At 38.5% G+C, this 21,615-nt stretch overlaps 1 protein-coding gene across 9 annotated transcripts in view; it reads right to left on the bottom strand.

Moving 5' to 3' along the window:
* Nucleotides 1-21,615, bottom strand: part of THADA (THADA armadillo repeat containing) — a 167,381-nt gene that overhangs the window by 35,955 nt on the left and 109,811 nt on the right. For 7 of the 9 annotated variants that reach the window (XM_054819825.1, XM_054819822.1, XM_054819826.1 and 4 more), the window contains 4 exons: nucleotides 13,020-13,105; nucleotides 2,428-2,840; nucleotides 1,973-2,094; nucleotides 533-605 (listed from right to left, as the gene is read on the bottom strand). In XM_054819825.1, coding sequence (XP_054675800.1) covers nucleotides 533-605; nucleotides 1,973-2,094; nucleotides 2,428-2,840; nucleotides 13,020-13,105 — 694 coding nt within the window. Of the gene's footprint in view, nucleotides 1-532; nucleotides 606-1,972; nucleotides 2,095-2,427; nucleotides 2,841-13,019; nucleotides 13,106-21,615 lie in introns of those variants that run through there. The other 2 variants (XR_008576303.1, XM_054819829.1) reach the window with 2 other exon arrangements.

The following is a 21,615-nucleotide window of genomic DNA, read 5'->3' as shown; positions in this document are numbered from 1 at the left end:
GTGCCTCACCACCCTCACAGTGAAGAATTCCTTCCTCATATCTAATCTAAATCCACTCTCTTTTAGTTTAAAGCCATTACCCCTCATTCTATCACTACATGCCCTTGTAAACAGTCCCTCTCCAGCTTTCCTGTAAGCCCCTTCAGGTACTGGAAGGCAGCTATGAGGTCTCCCTGGAGCCTTCTCTTCTCCAGGCTGAACAACCCCAACTCTCTCAGTCTGTCCTCATAGGAGAGGTGCTCCAGTCCTCTGATCATCTTCATGGCCCTCCTCTGGACTCACTCAAAAAGGGCCACGTCCTTCGTATGTATTTAACTTGAAATGACTTTGAGAGGGATATACCAAGATGATATTCATGGCCATTTCATTTCAGAACATGGCAGTATATTCAGAGAGGAAGACATAACACCAGAAAAGGTGCAATGACACAAGAAAACACAAGCTTGGGGCTTCTGTGTAAAAGAAGCCGTGTTCCTTCTACCACCAAAATCTCCAGAATTACAACACTGTTAAGCAGCTCCGTTTCCCTTACCTGCTGATGGTTCTGCAAAAGATGGATAACCAACTTGGAGGCAAATTTGAGAGCTATGCTTTGAACTTCAGTGCTGAGAAAACAAGGTAAAGAACATATCATAAAAAGCAGTTATTTCTGCCATCATTTCTTCTCTAGAAAAAATCCAGCCAGTTATTAATCACTCCTGATTATCACCAATGGGTATTTTGCAAGCTGAGCACTTGGAATTTTTACATTACAGATCTTGATGTTAATTAGTTTTAGTTGATATGCAAATAAAATATGCTCTTACTTCCACCTCTCTTGTGTTTATTTTCTATCTGCATACTTCCCATAGAAAAGCACACTTGAAAATGGAAGCCAAGGTAAAGAAACCAGACATTATTATAAATGATAAACAAAAACATTTCTTCAAGCTGGTGTTAAGCTCCAAGAATCTCTCTTCTATAGCTGCTAGAAATGTTACCAGTGTGGAATACACCGTCGGCTCCAGATCCTCCATACTGCCCAGCAGGGTCTAAGGACATGGCGCTTGGCACCATGGCTCCTGAAGGGCTGGTCTCACCCCTAGGAATGGCAACACCTGAGCAGTAAGGTTTGCTATTTCAGCTATTTCCCTCTACCAGCACCAGTCAGTGTTATGTTACCACAAGTAGCTTATTTCATTCCAGAAATAAACACTCCGCATCATCATTTAAACTTGAAAAATTTAGTGCAAATCAGCAGCAAATGCGCACAGCTATAAAATGCTGATCTACACTCTATACCATACATCATCTACGTTGGTAACACTGGGGTGCAATCTTTATATGGCTTAAAAAAAAAGAGACTATTAGAAACATGATGGTCTTGCCCTTAGAGCCTGGATACTTAAACCCTGTTTGTTCATTCTGTTATAAAAGGATGGACAGAGCTTCTAATGCAGTACGAACTACAAACTGGCTCCAAATTTTCAGCGCTTTCTGCTGACTCTACAGTCTGATTAAGGAGTGCTAACCCTAAGGATAAGGGTTAACCAATTCTGCCAATCCAACAAGTGAAATCAGATCTGTCACTCTTTCTATAGACTGTCCGCAGATAAACCAGGATAGACTGGATGGCAGATTCATAGTGAGTGTATGTTTGCATCATCAATTCTACACATTATGGTGTTTCCCTGATTACCATTCAGGAAGAGCTATGCTCAGTGGCCATAGTCTGACAGCTGGAGTAACTTCTTATTTCAGGAACTGTATTACTGGACATTTACAGGGTGCTTGTCAGTATGACTTGAGAACCTGTTTAATAATTCAGATCTATGTCTAACTTCTCGGAAAAATTCTCATCAAGACCTCTCTTTATTCACTTTTCTGAAACATGGATTTTTAAATCTACTGACAGTCCAAACTCGGTAAATTAACGCTTCAACATCTAAAGTTTTTAAAATATTAGTAATTTAACGTGCATGACAGACCATACCTGTTAGAGAGATCTACAATGTTTAAACTCCAAGTTAAGAGCTCACGTGGATTCATTTTTATAGAATGTTCAGTCTTTGGAAGCATATTTCTGAGATCCATGTTATAAAGAATTTCCAGCACCTGCACACACAATTCACAAACAAAGAATTTACAAACAATCTCAGCATGAATATGTACATTTGAGATCAATAAAACACTGACTTAACCCCCACTCCAAGAACACAAAGGTTCCCTCTTGACAGTGCTAAGAGAGGAAAGAGGAAGTTAGGAAGTTCTTGCTTTTATGCAAGAACATCTGTACCTGAATCCTATTCAGTATTATTAAAGTATTAAAAGAACAACAAAACCACTCATGTACTATTTAAAAAATATCATGCACATTTGAAATACATTTTTTAAAATTAAGAATTTACTGAAAACCTATCAAATGTCAATAAAATAGGACCCTCCTACCTTGCAAAAACACTGGAGATTCTTTTCCTTCACAGCCATTGTAAGAAGAGTGCCTTCCAAATCAGTGAGTAAACACAATACACCTCCTCCTCCTTCTGCAATCTGCTTGGAATTTCTTTGCCTCAACCAGAGCAGTACTGCTTCCAACGCAAGCAGTCGAACTTCATGAAACTCGCAGTGAAGGAGATGAACTATTGACAATGATGGCTTGGCTATTTTCTCTGCAGCAGGTGAACTGCTGCTCTGGACGTCAGGACCTGCAGTCACCGACAGCACTGCTATCACAAGTTTGGTGATGCTCTGAAGATACTGTATCAGTCCTGGTACTGCAGATGAGTAGGGAATACTGGACATCAATTCAGAATCTGAAATAACGTTGTCCATCTCTTCCCAAAATCCAAACAACTGTATTCCTGAAACGAGAATAAAAGTAAGTAAAGTGACGAACAGATAATGTTACCACCTGCTCCAGACCACGATGCTGAAGTTCAAAAGCAGCAGGTATGCAAAAGGTATCTCAAGGTAATTTCAGGCATGAAATGAAAACACAGCTCTTCATTTTAAACCGATTCTGAATTATAAAACAGCTTTCCTAGATATCATGTGTAGTCATACTTGGATAGAAAGAAATAAGGATACAAACTTTCCTGAAAACTAAAAATTGTTCAACTCATGGGAAGAAAACTTCAAACAACTTAAAACCACGACAATACTTTGCAGATTGCCCATCGTTGTGCAGTTCAAATGTTTCTATAGCTTGTACTGCAAGGAAATTAATACGCTATATCCCACAGAATTCAAATACAAGCATGAAATAAGGGAAAATCATGAAGAAAAACCCAAGCACAGAAGAGAACAATGCTGCAACTGGTGTTGAGGGATGTTAGAAGTTTGGGGTTATTTTAAATATCAAAATGCATTAAAGGTAAATACAGAGATTAAAAGCAAACATACTTAGATTTCTTCAGTATCTCCAAGACGACAATTCATTGCCATATAACTTTGCTATTTATAATTAAGTATGCACTGAGTACTATTAAAAGCCTATCCAAGTATTACCATTGAATTGCTGTATTTGACATGAAGCTGCAACACAAATATGGATTCGTTTTGTTGCCCATGAAGACATTTCCCTAATCCTTCTATTTACAGTTAAATATCCTGCTCTTCCATATTCAAATTCTTTCAAAGCCATCTTTATTTGTTTGACATTTACATATAAACTTGACATGGTTCTACACTGTCTAGCATAAAAGGCAGAAGTATTTTCCGAGTAATTCTGGACAAGCTTCAAAGAAATCTGGTATTTGAAAAAGATTTTCAGACATATTACCTAACCATTAGTTCTGTCATTCATGTTTTCACGACAGCTGCTTTTCTGAACGAGCTTGATGTAGTCAAAGAAACTGCCGTATCATGGCAAACCTATGCCATAGTATAATCCTCTAGAGGACTCAGGTGACTTCCATCTCATAACATGCAAACTTGTGTCTCTTATTTGGTACACTTTCTAAAACCTCTCCAGACTGGCACCACATACTGGCATCATTGCACAAACTAGCATTAATGCTTTTGTCGCACAACCAGTATCCAACTGCCAGAATTCCTTAATTTCTGAACCATCTGGTTGCCCTGGAGAGGGATTAGGCCTTCGTCCCAGTTATTACACAGCCTGACTCCACTCACTAGTTTAACAACAGAAATAATCCCAGGCAGTTGAAAGAACAAAGTTCAAGCGCCTTGGTTCGAGAAGAGGAACAGCTTCAGTTTTGGAGCCCTGCACGCTCTTGGCTTCCTACGTGCTTCCCTCCTCAGCTGCATTTCAGCAATACATGAGCTCACTAGCTCAGTCGTTCCAACCAAGTCTATATTTCTAAGCATGTTCCAAGAGAAGATATTTCCTATCAACATTGCTTTACGTTGAGGTATGGCTATCATACATGCAAGCAGTAGGATGAAAACCAAGAGGATGGAAGGTTCACAGCTCTAGGGCAAGGCAAGAGACAGCAGTGTTAGGTGGACAAAAAGAGAGAGAGAGAAACATGAGGGGAAGAGGGGGAGGGTGCCTTTCAGTTTATTGGTGTCAACACTGCCAACTTTGCTAGAGCTTGCAATCTAACATCAGGGAGAGCGGTGACCCTTCTGTTGACTCCAGGAGTTGGCCATGCAACAAGATTCAGACCCGGTTCAGTAAACCTTCCTTTGAATTTTGCAAGGCCAGCACTACTTCACTCTGTGTCTTCACCTTTGAAGGGGAAAATTATTTTCATATAAAAAAAACATGGCAGAGGTACTCACTCCTAGGACTACTAGTTTGCAGAGACTGCGATACAAGAGTCTTCTGCCACAGATCCTCTTCTTCTGTACATAACAGATACTTTTTCTGGTTTGGAAGCCTTCTGGATGATTTCTGGTTTTCCCATATAATTGAGAAAGATTGGACACCCTGGCTCATCTATTAGAAAGATTCTTTAAAATTGGATGTCTCAACAGCAAGGTTGTCAGCAAAATAAGACTGCCTGCGTATTTGCTTAGCCTGAGCACACCACAGAGCAAATCCTTCTGCATTCATCTTGTGCTCCACATGCTCTGCAACACACTTTTTTCACACAAATACGTACAGAAGGAAAGAAAGCCCCTGCCTTATTACAATGCAGTGGAAATATTCCTGCTTTCAACTTCATCACTAAGAAATCTTTCCTGGCTTTCATATAAATGTTTTCTCTTCTGCTTAACTTTAAGTAAACTCTCTTATTTGGCTTATAGCAAAATTATCTGACTAAAACCACGCTGGTTCCCAAAGTAAATGTCTGTCTCTGTTGCTAAGATACAGTAAAGACATACTTTTATTTACAAGCAAAAATCATTGTACAGTTTGAACAACCAGCTGCTGCAAGAAGAAAGAGCAAATTTTGGCTGATCAAACAAGGATCCTGGCAAACAGCAGTCTTTTCCAGGATTCTGACAGATGCAAAAGAGCCCCCAAGAATTAACTGGATTAATTCCACCACTACCACCCGAGGATTGCTTCATTTGCAGGACAGAAGAACTTTGGCTGTCTTCTAGGAAGGGCCACATCTTACACAAAAACTTGGTTCTCCTCAACACAATGCATGAACAACCCAGTCTTCCTCAATCCCTTTATGTCCACTACATTGAGATATCCATACAACATCTATGTCACATCATCTAGGTTTGAGGGGATAGGGTTTTTTAACCCTATTTGTGATCAACTGATGTTCACAGTCAGTTACATGAAGTTGAATGATCTTCCATCATCTAAAAATAAAAAGGAAGAGAGGCAGAATGGAATGATCAGACCTGGTGAATCTCCAGCTACAAACCTACAAACCTCCTCAAAGTTTAGCCAGCTCCAAAACCTGCGGCCGGCCTGCCTGGCTGTGAAACTTCAACAATTACTTGACCACTTTCTTCTGCTCCTCAGCAGTGGCAGGCAGGCACTATTCAATAGGCTGTTCCCAGAATAAATAGATAAATACAGTAAGGACAGAAAAACTTCCCTGCGCAGGGATTTACAAGCTGTCAGTTGATGGACAGTTCAGCTGATCTTTCATCTAAAAAAAAAATCTACTATGTGTTCAAAAGTGACAGAAGTCTTTGGAATTCCTTCTGTATTTAAAACCTAAACTTGTTTAATCACCTTGCTAGCTGATGAACAGGACTGATTATGTATTTCTGTGGGATTAGGTAATTTTACAATGGCTGTCTAGGCTACTGCCAATTGGACACCTCTCTGCATATTGGGTGAGGGGCTGTTCTTTCTGTATTTGTGGTTGTGATACATTTAGTATTCGCACGCTTTGAGATAAATACAGAGATTAACTCCTGTATGCAGCACCTTGAGCATCCATGCCATCTTCCATCTTCCTACTAGAGGCTCCAGAAAACAAGAATAGACCAGGCAAAAAGGGGAGAAATTATTACAGACATCAGAAAACTTACTGACACTCTGCAAAGTCAGACAAAAATTATAAGAAGCAGCAATGAAATGCTGCCGTGTCTGCAGTATAATGTTATGGGAAGGGGGCCCTAGCATAAGAAATCTGGGTATTCATCATCATTCACAAAGGTGTGCAAGAAGTTGCAATTATTTATGGGCTGAGAAGAGGTTAAAATCCTTTGCACTCACAAACTACCACCTATCCAAAGGTATCTGAAGAGATCAGATGAATAGAGAGAAGGCTGAAAGGTAATTGGTGCCAGGAAGAGATTTTCCTAGACAAATATTAAGGAAAAGTATTTTCTTTCATACTTTCCCTTTTTATTAAAAGTGGATCGAGCAAAGTCACCGGTAAACAGAAAAACCCCAAAGACAACAGAAAACCATACTTTATTACAATGCAGAACTAAGATGACTTGATGATCAGGAAAAGAGCATATTTTAAGTAGGATGCATTTTTAAAAGACATCTGCAACATCAGAGACCCAGCATCAGTACTCACAATACAATTCAAAACTACAAACATGAGTGATTAACAGAATCCACTGATATTATACAGTTGAGGACAGAAGTATCCCATTGCATTTTGTCCAGTATAAGGGAAAGTTTTCAAAGGAAAAGAAAGGGGGGGAAAAAGCATTTTATCTGGACACTGAGACTGCTATTTTTCTTACAGCTTCTCTCTCGCACAGTACCAATTTTTCCACTTTTTTTGCATTCACAGAAAACCATAAAACCCCACGGAGACAGTGCAAGTCAGTCAGTGGTACATGGTGGAATCTAAAGAGAACTTGAAACAAGATTTCAGAAGGAGCAGTTTCCATCTTCACATGGGGATGGAATCTTAACTGCTAACAACAAACACGATCGACTTTACTTCCCGAGAGCACTGATTTCCTGTAACACCCTTCCACATTCCCTACTGAACACAGCATTCCAGCAATATCATGCTCCACCCTCCACAACCTTCCTCCTTTCACTGCGTCCCCAACAATCCTTCTGAAAACACTTCTACTTTCCTCCTCCCGCATCTGTGCTACGAGTTCCGCCGCCGACATTTCCCTGACCGCCCGCTGGCGTGGCACACCTCCGCCTCCTTTCTCCCAGCACTTATTCGTGTTGGCCTTGGTCCATTTGCTTTGTCTTTCTGTCCCACACTCGCTGTCTTTGGGCCACCTTAACATAGTACATCCCCCACTTGATCTGCCCCTGGCATGTTAAACTACCTGTGCAACTCCCAGGCACTCCCTGTCTCTTGGACCTCCAACAGTCCCCTGCTCAACTTCTTCATTCTCCTGTCGGCGTTGAATTAGAATACTGGGTACCCACCTCCGCTTCCTTTTGACTTACCTAATGTCAGGAGGCCGCTTAGACAATTCTATGAATGTTTTAAATCTTTGCTTTCTGTAAGTCAGAATAACAACATGGACCAAGCGCCACAGTCAATATACTGGCGCACAAAGTTTGTATAATTTCTGACAGAGCAAACAAAAATTGCTCTCAATTTGTTTGGATGGAATTTCTTAAGTTTAAGCTAATTAGAAGAAATAACCAAAACATGCATTAACAAGCTGCCAGTGTTTTTGTTCAAATAACTGTTTGACCTTACTTCTTAGGGATCTAGGAAAAGAAAGTTAAATCATGGCTAAAATAACCAACCTAGTTATTCCTGTGAAATTTTTACTGTTTAAACACTATCATTTTTTAAGTTAGCCTGCAGAAAAACTTGTTTTAGTTACCATTTAGCTTATTTTCAAAATAACAAGAGTAAGAAGCACAATATAGAAAAAAAGTGGGCTCAACCTTCAAAGGTTATTTAAAAGTCCTACAAATCATATAATTCAGGCAAAACGTTTAAGAGATTCCAACTTAAAAAACGATTTGTGATTTCTTTACAAAGCATCTAGAAGTTTGATAATGCATGCTATTTCTACCAATACATTTTATAATTTCTAATTAAATAGGATGAATATAACTAAGAGAATGGTACTTGCAATATATGTTATTTAAAACACAGTATTTTGTCATATTTGAGAGCATAAAAAAGCAGACAGTTGTACATAATTGCCCGTGTTTCTGATCTCATACACACATGTGCAATGCACAGTATTTTTTGCAATTGTTTCTGTTGTTCATGAGCAGAATGTAAGAATCTTAACTAAGCTACATCTACAAAAGTTTTAGCTGTTTGGAAGACAGTAAGAAAATGTAAGTCTGTTTTTGGAAAACTAAAGGAAAGAATGTATTAGTGAGAGCAGATACTGGCTGCTCCATTCTGATATCAAAACAATCTATTTATGAACAGGATTAATTACGTAACTACTGAGTAACTGTTCCCACTGACAACAACAACAGTGGAGTTTGGTAAATCTCAAGAACTTTCGCAAATTCTTCCACTTCAAATGTGTAAAGGAAAAATGCATGGTTAGACTTCAAGAGGCAGCTTCTCCTAAATCATAGATTCATCCTATTTGACATCTTGTTCAAATGTCTTCTCCTTCTCAGCAAACTTGAATTTTGAAGACACTATACTCACTAACAGGCCAAACCAGCCAGGAGATTGACAGCATATATATAGGATAAAAGAACAACTTGGAAGGATTATCTTCAGCCAATTTTTCTTTCACCTTTTTCCTTACTTCTGTCAGAGACTTCCCTGACTTTTATTCAGAGACAAGTGCGTAATCTCACATGCACATGTGGATCTGTAGCACTACAGCTTGATAGACCTCTCCTCCTAACTCCTGCTGATCAAGACTTGTGAATTTGCAAATAATTCTAAACACAGCTAAGGCTGGACATGTTCTCACCTGGACTTGGAGGCAATTTTCCCTTCCAAAGAGGCCTACAAGTGTTATTCACTTCCTCCAGTAATGTTTGAAGTGTGAAGTTCAGGAACTTCCCCCTATTCCTACACGACTCCCTCTGGTGCTGGTTTACTTCTAGAGGAGTAACTTAACTGCCTTTTGGCAGGGTACAAGTGCCAGACAATCCTCTGGCAGAGGACTGCATTGTTCTACCCATTAGACCCTGGACATCGGTGATTCCCAGTTTATAAAAACAGTTACTGCAAAGACAATATACCAAAGAGGTCTGCAAGAACAAATTCATTGGATATTATTAATAATTATTAATACTGATGACAGACATTAGCTCATCAAATAAACCTAAATCTAGTAAGAACTTTTATTTGCTCTCAATAAAGGCAAAAATAGTATTTGTATTTATATATTTTAACTTTTTTTTTTTAAAAAGGCTTGCTTCAGGTTTTTTTTAAGTTCCAACCACAACGGATAACTGAAAAAAAATGTTGTGAGTTTACATAGTCTTGGCATTATGTATTGTCTCTGTACATCAGAAGACACTCGGGCACATGAGGAGCTGGAAAAGATGCACTAGATTTGCCTATCAACTCAAGGAAAGAAAATTGTATTTTCCCAGTGACATGAATCAGGCAACACTTCCATCCAAACCAGCAAATCAGAGTAACTGCAGGGTGGGGTTTTTTTGTTTGTTTTAAGATAAATAATCATCATTTGGCCAGCAATAAATTTTCAGTTGGACAAGATGCTTTTGGTATCCATTACTCCCTGCCTTCCTTATCTGACATTTTAAATTGTTTTGAATTTGTGAAGTAAATTCCCTAAGGGCTGTCCTGCACTTTAAGAGACAGATCTTATTAATTGAAGACAACAAATCACTTACAGAAAATAATCGTAATGTAGCAAAGGCCTAGGCAGGGTTGTACTCTGAAAGTCTCTTTGTAATTGTAGCCCCTTTAGACAGGCATAATCAATTAGAAGTGGTCTGATTTTAACCAGTTGCAGGCTCATTACATTGCATTCCCATTTCTGTTGATGAAAATCAGTTTCAGCCCGTGGCCTGGAACTCATATACAGCACTTCCTGGGGCCCCTTAGATAAACACATCAAGAAACAGTTTTATTTGGATTTGTCCTTCACCCTTTATTCATTGAAACAACTTTACAAATCAAGATTAAAACAGAGAAAAATTGGCTTATAACCAGAGATACATGTATATGAGTAAGATATTTAATCTCAGCAAAGTATAAAGCTTCAGTTAATAATTATTCCTTACTGTACATTTAAATGTGAGACTCAAAACATTCATTTTTAACTGCTGAGTTTAGCCTTTCTCTTGCTGCGTCATGAGACACTCAGGTTGAATTTAATATAAACATATTACTCCTTCATTTTGGATGGCCTTCTGCCTGTGATATATAAAATTGTCCCTAATGTATCTTCAAGTTTTCAAAACCAAATTTCCAGTCTAAGTTTCTACTCTCTGTAGATATTGCCTGCAATATATAATTTTAAACCTATACAGAAATGAAACTTTTAAGCAAGACAATACCAATGAACTATCCCTGAGCAGAGAGCGCCTGCAAAAATAATTGCTTTCCTCCTACAGAAATTGTACCCTACAGCACCCAGGTTTGGAACAGCCCACACGAGCTTTGAAAAATAGACGAATCCACTACAGTCAGTAATCCAGCCGCAGCACGGTGCGGTCCCTCAGGCTCAAAGGGCTAATCACAAGTCACGGGCATTTACAAAAAAAAAAAAAAAAAAAAAAAAAAAGAGGCAAGTTTCCTGGTCTGGAGAGGTCAATAAAAACCTTTGCAAATGTGTAGCATTTATTTAAAAACCAAAACAGACAAAAAAACTCGAAGATAACTGAAATGGGAAAGAGACTGATAAAGGAAATGTAATGCCCACTAAGAAAGCTAATAAGGAGCCCTAACCTGGAATACTGGCTGTTCCTTCATAACTGAAAATACAAAAATAAGAGCTGAAGGGTGAGTGATGAGAATAATCAGAAGCAGAGGGAAAAAACCTCATATGAAGAGAATACAGAAAGACTGGGATGATTCATACTACAAAGGACATGAACAGAGGTAGAGGACCGTGATTTTTAAAAAGTGTAAAAACTAATATTCCAAAGAGGATCTATCTTTAAAAAAGGAGTATTCAAATTAAAAAGAAGGGTGATGAGCCCAAATATGGTTGAAGGGGACTTTGGGGGTTGTTTTTGTTTATTTTGTAGGTACGATACACAGCTAGACTTTTTACTGTATTGCAAAGGATAATCACTAAGGTCAATGGCCTATCAGGATTTAAGAAACTTTATTTTGTATAAATAACAAAAATAAGTAAATATATATATTGTAACATACGAATTATTGGTGGTAGATACAGCTTACCCAAACCAAACATTAAAGAGCCAGGAAAAAACTTAGCCCCAGAGACATGCTATACTGAAACTGCTTTATATAGCTAGGGTGCTCCATTCCTCCCTATAAAGCACGCAGCCCTTACCTAGTCACAAACAGTGGTCAGTGCCCGACAGAACGAGACCTACGGTGCAACACCATCTGGAAACTTCCTCTACCGAAGAGTACATCTTGACATCTGGCACCCATGAGAGAGGAATGACTCTTCAGAGGACACAAAAGATCAGACTAATCTCCTGGAGTCCCCAAGAACCCTAACCATCTTCCTCTGGTATAGTGGAACCCACCTGTCACATATTTTCTATATGTCTGTGCTTCTGTTATAAGGGCTGGATTCAGCATCAACCTGTCTGAAGAAGTTCATTTCAGACATGTTCATCATCAACTCATTTTCCTGACAACTATCACTATCTGAACTGTGCATTCACAAGAAATCACACGAAGAGCAATTATGGAATTAAAATGAAACTACTACCAAAGGTCTAAGCAAAAAAGCAAAAGGAACTGGTTTTAAAATTAAGAACAGCCCCCAAAACAAGCCTATCTGAAATAAAGAATGGTTCCAATGACTTAAATGCAATGTTAAAACTAGTCAACAGGAATTTTAATGAAATGAAAGAACTATTATTTAATTGCCTTCCTGGACTGACAAGGTAATTTATTACTCACTTGTTCATAAGAAATGAACAAAACAGGCCCACAAAGCAGCTAGTTACAGCTGACCGAAAGTTGCCTGTACACAGTCACGCTTGAAAGGGTATCCCTTCCTCCATACCTTTGTTTTCCTTATTGTTTACAGTATGTTTCGTATTGTTGCAAACAACATTCTACATCTCTAGAACCACTGATAGTTCTGACTGGTCCTTCAAAAACTTCACAGTGATAAAGAATCAATATAAAACCAGAAATTGAAAGAAGCTCTTAGAGTTGTTTCTTACAAAACTTCTGAAGATGAGAAAACACTGCTCCTCAAACACTTTCAGGTGTCTCATGAGGGAACATCTCTGTGGTTTTCAGGAAAGGTTAAAGTAGCAATATTCCGGGGTCTGGATTTTGTTTGTATTTACAACCTTGGATCAGAAAAACATTTTGGAACACTGGAGGGGATGTCTTTTTGTTGTCGCACAGTTCTAGGATTAGGAATACTGCAAGATCATCACTTCAAGCTTTGACATGAAGCCCTATCTCATTCTTCTTACCAACAATCCCCAGGACTAGCTCTACAGAAGACAGAATAAAGGTCCCTTTTATACAAAGCAGCATTCAGTAGATACCACGAGTACAAGTAATATATTATTGTTTCTCCGGATTCAACAAAGCTCAGAACTTTCCCCACAGACATTCCATCCAATTTACAGAACAGTACATTTGACTTACCTTGCTTTTCAAAATTCCCCAGGTGAGTACTCAGCATCACAAGGACATCAAGATAGGCAGCTCTGGTCACCAAACAAGGATTGGGCCTAGAAAATTCAAATTACTCAAGATTACATGCTTATAACATCCATGCTCAGAAACAGCGGTGAAACACACCAGCTTGGTGTGTCTATTTTACTTAATTAATGAAGATCAACTACTCATCAAATTAGACTGCATGTACAAAATAATTAGGCTGAGTTACCTAAGCTTGGCTTCCTGGTCCATTCTGAACGACAGCAGAATGGCAGCACCCTTCCTCCATCCATTCCACCACATCACAGCTTATGCATTTCATTACTATTGGATGAATCAGCTTGTCCTGACAACTAGGACGTCTTTGTTTTGTTTATAGATAATGTGTGTAACTAAATGCATTAACAAAAATAAGTCTTCAGGTCTTATTGTTACAGTTCTTAAAAGAGAAAATTTCCTATGAAAGGTACCTACTACCTCTTTTCAATGGCCACAGCGCTCTCACTGTTCTGATGAAGACCACAGAGGTATGCATGTTTTTAAAATTAGATTGTTTTTTTTTTCCAGACAAGAATATTGGGGATTTTGTGTGTACAATGCAAATCAGTAATAAGCCACTTCCTGCTCTACCTTTTCAAGTCGCAAGTGATAGACACTTCTTCTCCAATTAGAAAAGTAAATTTAGGTTAACATCTTCATTTTTCTTTATATTGTTATTACTATATGCTTCAGCCAGGAAAACTTTTCTTAAAATATAACTTAATATGTGAACAAACAGGAAATTCAGTTCAAAACACAGAAATTATTCTGATGAGTCCAATGGGACTTGCACTAAACCAAAAGCTTTTAGAATCAAGCAGCAGAAGCTTAAATTATGACTAATTCTGTTCAGTATTTCATTTTTATTTTATCTGGCACTTTCTTTGTATGCTTATCTTGATGTCTGAAACTCTTTCAAAAAATTGTTAATTAAAAATGTTCCAATAAACATTCTCAACTCTGTAATGTCCTTAAAATTCAAGAAAAAAACTTTTTAAAATAAGACATGTGATCATGACATAAAAATGAAAGGTCTGAGGTTCTTGCGTAGAAGTTTGGCAGCTGTATTTGCCTATGAAGAGTTAGCCTACCCTGTCAAAAAAGACAACTTTTACCAGAAACACTACTCTCACCTTCAGTAATAAACTCCATAATAAGCCTAAATCACTCATGCTCTCTTTTATGGCCTACAATATTAGGCATCCATATACCACATAGCAGACTATGTGTTAGCAGGATCTTTTGAAAAGTTTTTTTTTCTCCTTTTTGCTTAAACAGAAACTTTTTAGATGCTGTGTTGCTAGTGAAGTAGTCATGAACCACCCAAAACTTCTCCATGCTTGCCCCTTACCACTTGCCCTAAAGGACAAGAGCTAAAAGGTTGCCTGCAGAGAAGATGCACATTGATAAGAACTGATACCATCCATAAGAAGCCAAAGCAATTTTAATATGGCCTATTTTTGAAAAGCTGTATTAAGATGACTTAATTTCTATCCACCCTAAGCGAACCTCTCTTCTGTATCTTGTGCATCCAGTTGTTGCCCAAGTTGTTCTTCAGAAATCTGTGTGAAAGCACCACCAAAAAATACTCACAGGGTTAGGAGGCTCAACCCATGAGAAAGGAGAGTGACAGATCAGTCAAAGGCTTAGAAGACAAAGAAACCAAGATGTCTCTCGCAAGTACTTATAGAAAGGACGAAAGCAGCCCTGACATTTCAATTAAGATGAGGAACATAATGGGCCTACTACTGCACTTCAGCTCCCCTGAAAAACGGAAGACTCACTTATTATTCAGTCATTTCACTGGAAAGAAAATTTCCAGCGTACAAACTGTGCCTTGGGAAAAACATGGCTGACGCAACCTTTACTGAAGAAGTGACAAAAGCAATGCTGACATGGGTTTTTTGTTCTGCTCCAGCTTTTAAGCATTTACCACTTCATTTTGAGTACACGCATATGCATGTTTTGACTTTGAAATGAGGCTTTTCTAGCATAAAACACGCCAAACGTTTGTTATTGGCTGGCTCTATTGCTCTGGCGATGTTAGTGAATTCTCAGCCGTATGTGCCAGACAGACACAACAGGAAATTCAGTTTTCCAAACCCAAGAAATTTCAGTGTTGTTCAAATTGTAGCAGAAAGCTCAGTCTTGAAGACAATCAAACCATGATTTGCATAACAGACCTGACAGCCAAAAATCACATGCTGAACATTTCAAACGATGCACTGCGCAGTATTTAAGATGACCTGTTCGTGCAGAACTTCAACAATGAGAGCGGGAAGAGTACAAGATGTTTCATTTTTAACACAGATACCCAAATAAAGTGGTGTTCTCATAAACAAGCTTTGAGGAAATCTGTCTCCAAACAAGAAAGTCACAGCAGTAGCAAGGGTGGGAGCTCCAGGCATCTGGAACAGTGTTCCTTTTTTTGTTCAAAACCCCAAAATGAGTTCATTTCCCTTCCAACCTGGATATTAATGGAAACAAATACCTCATATGCTCGCTCCAGATGACAAACTGTATGTGACTCTGAACAGGACAGAGCTAGAGATGGTTAGGACTCTCACATCTAAGGGTATGTCCACACAGAAATATAAAATGGATATCAAAACAATATTCATATTACTACACACATATAGTAACAGCAGGCTAGTGAGGCAGAGATCCATACCTCATTAAAGTAATACTTTGTCTACATTAGCAAGTAGGTTGGTGTAATGACAGCAGATCTGTGAAGTCTAACCACAGGTACCAAAGACCCAATGGCCACCCTACATACTGTGCCCAGATGCATTAAAATATAATTTTTAGAAGTTCATCTTGTTGCTTTTTGTTTCTCTTTGGATACAGAGTTTATTGCCAGCCTGCTCCAGGAATCTCACTGCACTTAGAAGCTCATCCCACAGTTTCTAGCACTCCTTCATGATGCTCTAAGTACAGGAGGTTGACTGTCCAGGTGGAAATAAAATTCAGCTCACAGATGACCACTGAGTTAAATTTCACCAACAGCCAATACTGCAGAATATTTCGGCACATCTGACTGAAGAGAGGTCAAAGGCTGTCTGCCCCGAGTAACATGTAAAAGGCAAGCAGCGCCACAGAATTGACCTGCCAGGCAGAGGGGAAGATGACACCTGCAACCTTTAGAAGCACAGGCAGGGACAGAAAGGATTACTGCTTAGAAAGAACAAGGCCCAGAGGAAACGTGTTTCTAATTTAATCAGGGAGAACGAAAAAATGACAGGAGGAGCTGCTGTGTCCATACTGGGTCATCACAAAACTCCACAGAAAATCTAAGGTGACTTGAAAGAACACAAGTCAAAAAAGTTCAAGGGACTGAAGGTTTTAAAAGGTCTACAGATATTTTTCAACTGCCCAGAGCTCCAGCCTAACAGTATCTTCAGTATTGGAAAAAAGTGTCTTTTTTCAGTTGTTATTATTAGGTAGTTGTTGTTATTAGGTAGGCATGGCTGAACATTAGACAAATCTGAAAACACAGGTGCCACTTTCCATACTATTAATTTTGACACATTATAGCAGATTTCTGGATTAGAACCTGAAAAGAAAGTCTTCCAAATCTAGCCAATTTCTTATCATTAATGCTGAACAAGTAATTGGGATTAGGGTAGTCAGACTTTGTAATTTCATTTTCAATTCTGGTATGTGAATATAAAATTAGAAAAGAGTTGAAGTCACTGGCAGGAGGAAACCTTTTGTTAGCCGTTAGAGTCCAGGAATTTTTTCAAGAGAGAAAGGTTAATGGAACTAAATAGTCCTTTTAAATTCACAGGCTCCTGTTCAAATGCCTTTGAAGAGGCCCAGGCTAAGCACTTATAGAATATTATATGACCGGACTAACAATAAGCTATTTGTTTTCAACAAGAAACTGCCTGGTCGGTGAATCAGGAAGTGTACCCTTCAGGAGATATTCCCTCCCTGTAGATGTAAATCAGAGCGGGCAGGTTCAGAAGCTCCATGTGCAATACTCCAGCTGGCTTTGGCTACCTACAGTAGCGCTGGGACCGCTTTGATTTCTGTTCTGCCTTTACCGCCTTTAAGTACCACTGATTGCAGCTTAGGTCTACGTAACGTGAAATCAATCCTAGACTCTGACAGTTTGGAGCTCTGCAAATATTATTTTTTAAAAGGTTGATTCACCTTTTACAGTTAAGTCATGCTGAATTTAAGGTTGTCATTGGTTTGCTTATTTTGGATGGCAGATCTGATGCAAACCAAACTGGCATTTATTGAAGAAATCAGCAACGTGTGGTCACGGACCTCCTGTGTGCCCTGCTCACACACACAGTTTCAACTCTATCAGGAACACATGGCTTAACTTCCAAAATTCAGTTTCTCTTGTATTACTGTTTGTTTTAAAGAATATCAACATTAATGAATTACAGAGCAAATTACCTCCTCTTCCAAGGGAAACACCAAGGAGCAAAGAACATGGCAAGCTCACACATTTGGCCTCAACTCTGTCAGAACACTGGGAAAAAGATTTAAACAAACTAAATATACAAGCTTTCGCTCCTCTAACCGCTAAGGCCTGCAGAGGCCCTTAAACATCATTTCTACTCATTACAGGACACCATTTATAACCATTCAGATTTCTTAATATAAACGAGTACGCCAACAAACCTTTATGTAGAGAAAATACCAAAAAATTTTGATGCACAACTTTTGCAGATTCTCATTCTCTTCCCAAACCCCCAATTTTCAATGACCCTAAGTCAGATGACTTAAAAAGATGACAAATATTTTCTTCTGGATTATTCCTCTTTTTCCAAAAGAGCATCACCTCACTTACAGATGAACAACAACAACAGTAACATTAATACATTGCATTTGTTACATAAGTAAGACAGATAGAAGTCACTGATTATGAAATCAAAGCTCCTTGTGTTAATGCTCATAATATTAGGTTTTGGTTATTCTAGTCAATAAAAATTCAGTGTTTGCCAAAGGGGGAGTTTATTTTGCTCATATTCTTCCTCATTAGGAAACAGATGTTGCAGAACTATTAGCAGAACAAGTACTATAAATATACAGCAACTTATGATATTTACTAAACATTTAACGACACAAAAATCAAAGCATATTTGCTCAAACTCTCAATGAGCACTCAACAAATTTCAAATGCTACCTGCCAATCAATGTCTATTAAATAAAAACCCGTAACATCTCTCTCATGAATTAGTTTAGCTATAGGTATCTTAGTGTAGTTAGCTATCTAAGGGATAACTAAAACAGAACTTTTGTAAAAGGTCCCAGAAAAAGTCTGTGTTTTGCAGTCTCCAAACTCTTAGAAGAGTCTGAAAGATTTCAAATCTTTCAGCCAGTGCTGCTTCATGAATACAAGCTAATCTCATTTGTCAAACTGGAATATATCTGTATTAAATAGCTAACAAAATTGAATTTCCTCCTAATAATATGTAATATGTACATCACAGTTTTCATCATAGTAAAACAATGCATAACTACACAGAGTGTCAGCCAGCATTTTTTCAGAGTAAAGTACAGCGTTTAGATGACTGTTAGCTACTTCTAATCTACACACTCAAATTGATTACTCTCAGCCCCAATCTTTAAAAACCAGTGACAAGATTTGGTTCATGAATGAAGCTAATGTAGAACTCCAGTCAAAATTACACAACTTACAAAGCCACCTACGAATCCCTGTATTTTGTCCAAAAAGTTCACGACACGCTCTTAAGCGTCAGGGCAAAGAAACCAGCTGGCAAGATAACAAGGGCAACTCTTTCAAAGGCCGATTCATAGCTGCTTTGCGAACAAGAGGAGAATCGTCCTTATGACTTGTGTGACTCTTTTCATTTCAGCTTCCAAAGCGATCAGTTAATGAAATGAACTGCCTACGCCTTCTCTGGTCTTTAGTGAAAGAGTCACTCTTACTGTAATGCTGTATGTTGCTGGAGCCTTTGGAAAGGCTGAAAGCCTAAAAATCCTGGAAGACCTTTTCACAGGATTAAATTTATCAATAGTATTTTAGGAATAGCCCTGTATTAAAAGAAAATCTGTAATACCTAAATGTCACCCTATTCTTCTGTTTAAATAACATGTTACTGTCAAAAAAAACCCCTCGGCAGCATCTATTAAATTTTGTATTTTAGCTGGCAGAAAATAAATCAGCCTGCTGGTGTTGAATTTAAAACCTAATTCTCCTACTTTCTATCCACCAATATTACATACAGTTTTTGCTTCCAATAGATAATCAAATTGGCTTCCTAAACATCATATTCTAGCTAACACACAGGGTGCTATTGCAAAAGCCTTTTTACAATACAATTCTTGTATTTCTGAACTTTAAAAACATTTCTGATGAGTCAATAATTTACATACAATTGAGGCTGAAATTTCACCTTTAGCTCTAGCATAAACGCAGGGAAGAATTTGGTTTAAGTCCAAGATGTCCTATTGCCAGCTGGTACTCGGGGATGATGTCTATGCACCTTCCTATTCTGAGCTTCCCAGTCTGCCTTTCTCTTCCATAATCTCAGCTCTTCAGGCTGGCAGACAGGCAATTAAAGTTTAGGTTTACAGTGTATCTCTCCCTCTGTATCAACTTCCAGCTTTGGGCAACCTGGTCTAATGGAGGGTGTCCCTGCCCATGGCAGGGGGGTTGGAACTAGATGATCTTTAAGGTCCCTTCCCACCCAAACCATTCTATGAGTCTATGAGCTTACTCCTTCCTGAAGAATGGCAAATCTCTGCAAAGTATTCTTTCTTCTGGTGGCCAGATTCTTCTGATACATGACCTGCAATCAGTTAAAATATCTTCTAAATGCACCAAGAAGCACATCTTCTGTGATGTCTGAGTCTTGATACAGTCAACACTACATAATCCTTAAGGGGCTATCCATATGGAGTTTTATCCTTGGAGGGCTGCTGACGAACCAGGCAAAGCTGGCCTTGTACTGACCACATTTACCTGCAGAGAGATCTGGAAAATGATCATTTGTCACTCATGGAGGTGACAAAGTTTATGGAAATCACAATGAGCAGCTGATTAACAGATTAAATCTCCCATTGTTTTGGTTATTAGCCTGCAAATTCTGCAATACTCTAAAGACTGAGGGTTTTGGGGGTATATCTGTTTAGAAGGCAGCCTTTATATTTTAATCTATTTTCTCTCAGAGCCCACATCTGTAGCAGTGAATAACATGCATGGCCTTCCTTTCGTCTTCTTGAGGAGACATTAATAATGGATTTAATTATTAAACTTTGTCCATAGCATTTTTAACCACGTAATACAAAACCAGCACATCAACAAACATCACGGCCAACAGACCTACATTTAATGGAAAGCATTAAAAAAAAATAATAATGAAGCCTACACTACCAAGTAATCCTTGCTGAGTTCCTGGAAGCGCAGGAACACCCGCATAGAAATACAAACATCTAGTAACAGCACATCTGCTTGCCTACTTGGTGCTGTTAAGATCTTCTTGGAGTAATTACCATGTGCGCAGTCCCCTTGACTTGCCCATTCTATAAGACCAGCTCAGCCGACATTATAGCAGGCATTTTCTCCAAAGGGAAAGTTGCTGGTCTCGTGATTTAAGTTTTTCTACCACCACCAAAGCCAGACTACTATGTTGCTGTTACTTTCCCTGGTAAAGGCAGAGAATTTATTGCTTCAAAAAGAAGCCACACAAATTATTTTTTCATTGTGATACCACCAAGAACATCCTGAGTTTCAGCTATTAAGAAAAATTAATTTGTGTTCTGGCTGTCCTTGGTGAATGATACTGAAAGACTGTGTTTTGGTTTTAGCATACCGGATTGATAAAATACTGTTTTAGCATACCAGATTGGTAAAATAATCCTGTCTGTTTTCTTTTTTGTTCTCTTAAATGAGAACCGCATGTGATCCGTTCGCAGCATCCTAGGAAACTTAGAGGTCAAACTAATCCCACGTGCAAATTTAATATATTTTACACAATTAACATCAGGGGTTTCACCTATAATGAGGCAAGCTGCTAAAACTCTTTTGTTTATTTATTAGAAAGTGTTTTCAGGTATGAGTGAGGATTTATGTCCAAAACCTGTAATTATACACAGTTTGTGCCTGCTCTGAATGTTGCATTGGTAGAGGGAACACGTTTTAAACCACCATATTAAATTCTTAATATTCCCTGAGTGTTCATATTTAAGTTAGGGGTATACCTATGAACCAGAGTCAGAGAATGTTTTATCTTATGCAAAGTACATCTTAAACCTCAGTCTGAAGATTAAACATCTCTACAGATACCCAAAGCAAGTGTTCCAAAACAAGCAATCGCCAACTGCCTAAATAAACCATTTGTAGCTGTGTAAAGGATACCATTATCAAAACTGGTGAAAGAGTGGACTTGGCAGCACAGAAACCTGAATTAGCATGCAAAAGCACCTAAGATCTAAATCAATACCTCCAAGAACACATTTATGAACAATGACATAACTGTTACAACTCTGCTCTCAAAAGCAAAGACAAACCAGGTTAAATTAGGCTCATGGGTCAGAAAGTGCAGATTAATAAACT

This window comes from Grus americana, chromosome 3, assembly GCF_028858705.1.
Source record: "Grus americana isolate bGruAme1 chromosome 3, bGruAme1.mat, whole genome shotgun sequence".
In the NCBI taxonomy this organism is placed as follows: Eukaryota; Metazoa; Chordata; class Aves; order Gruiformes; family Gruidae; genus Grus; species Grus americana.
Note: the sequence above shows the minus strand (reverse complement) of the source record. Positions and strands in the feature narration are given on the sequence as shown.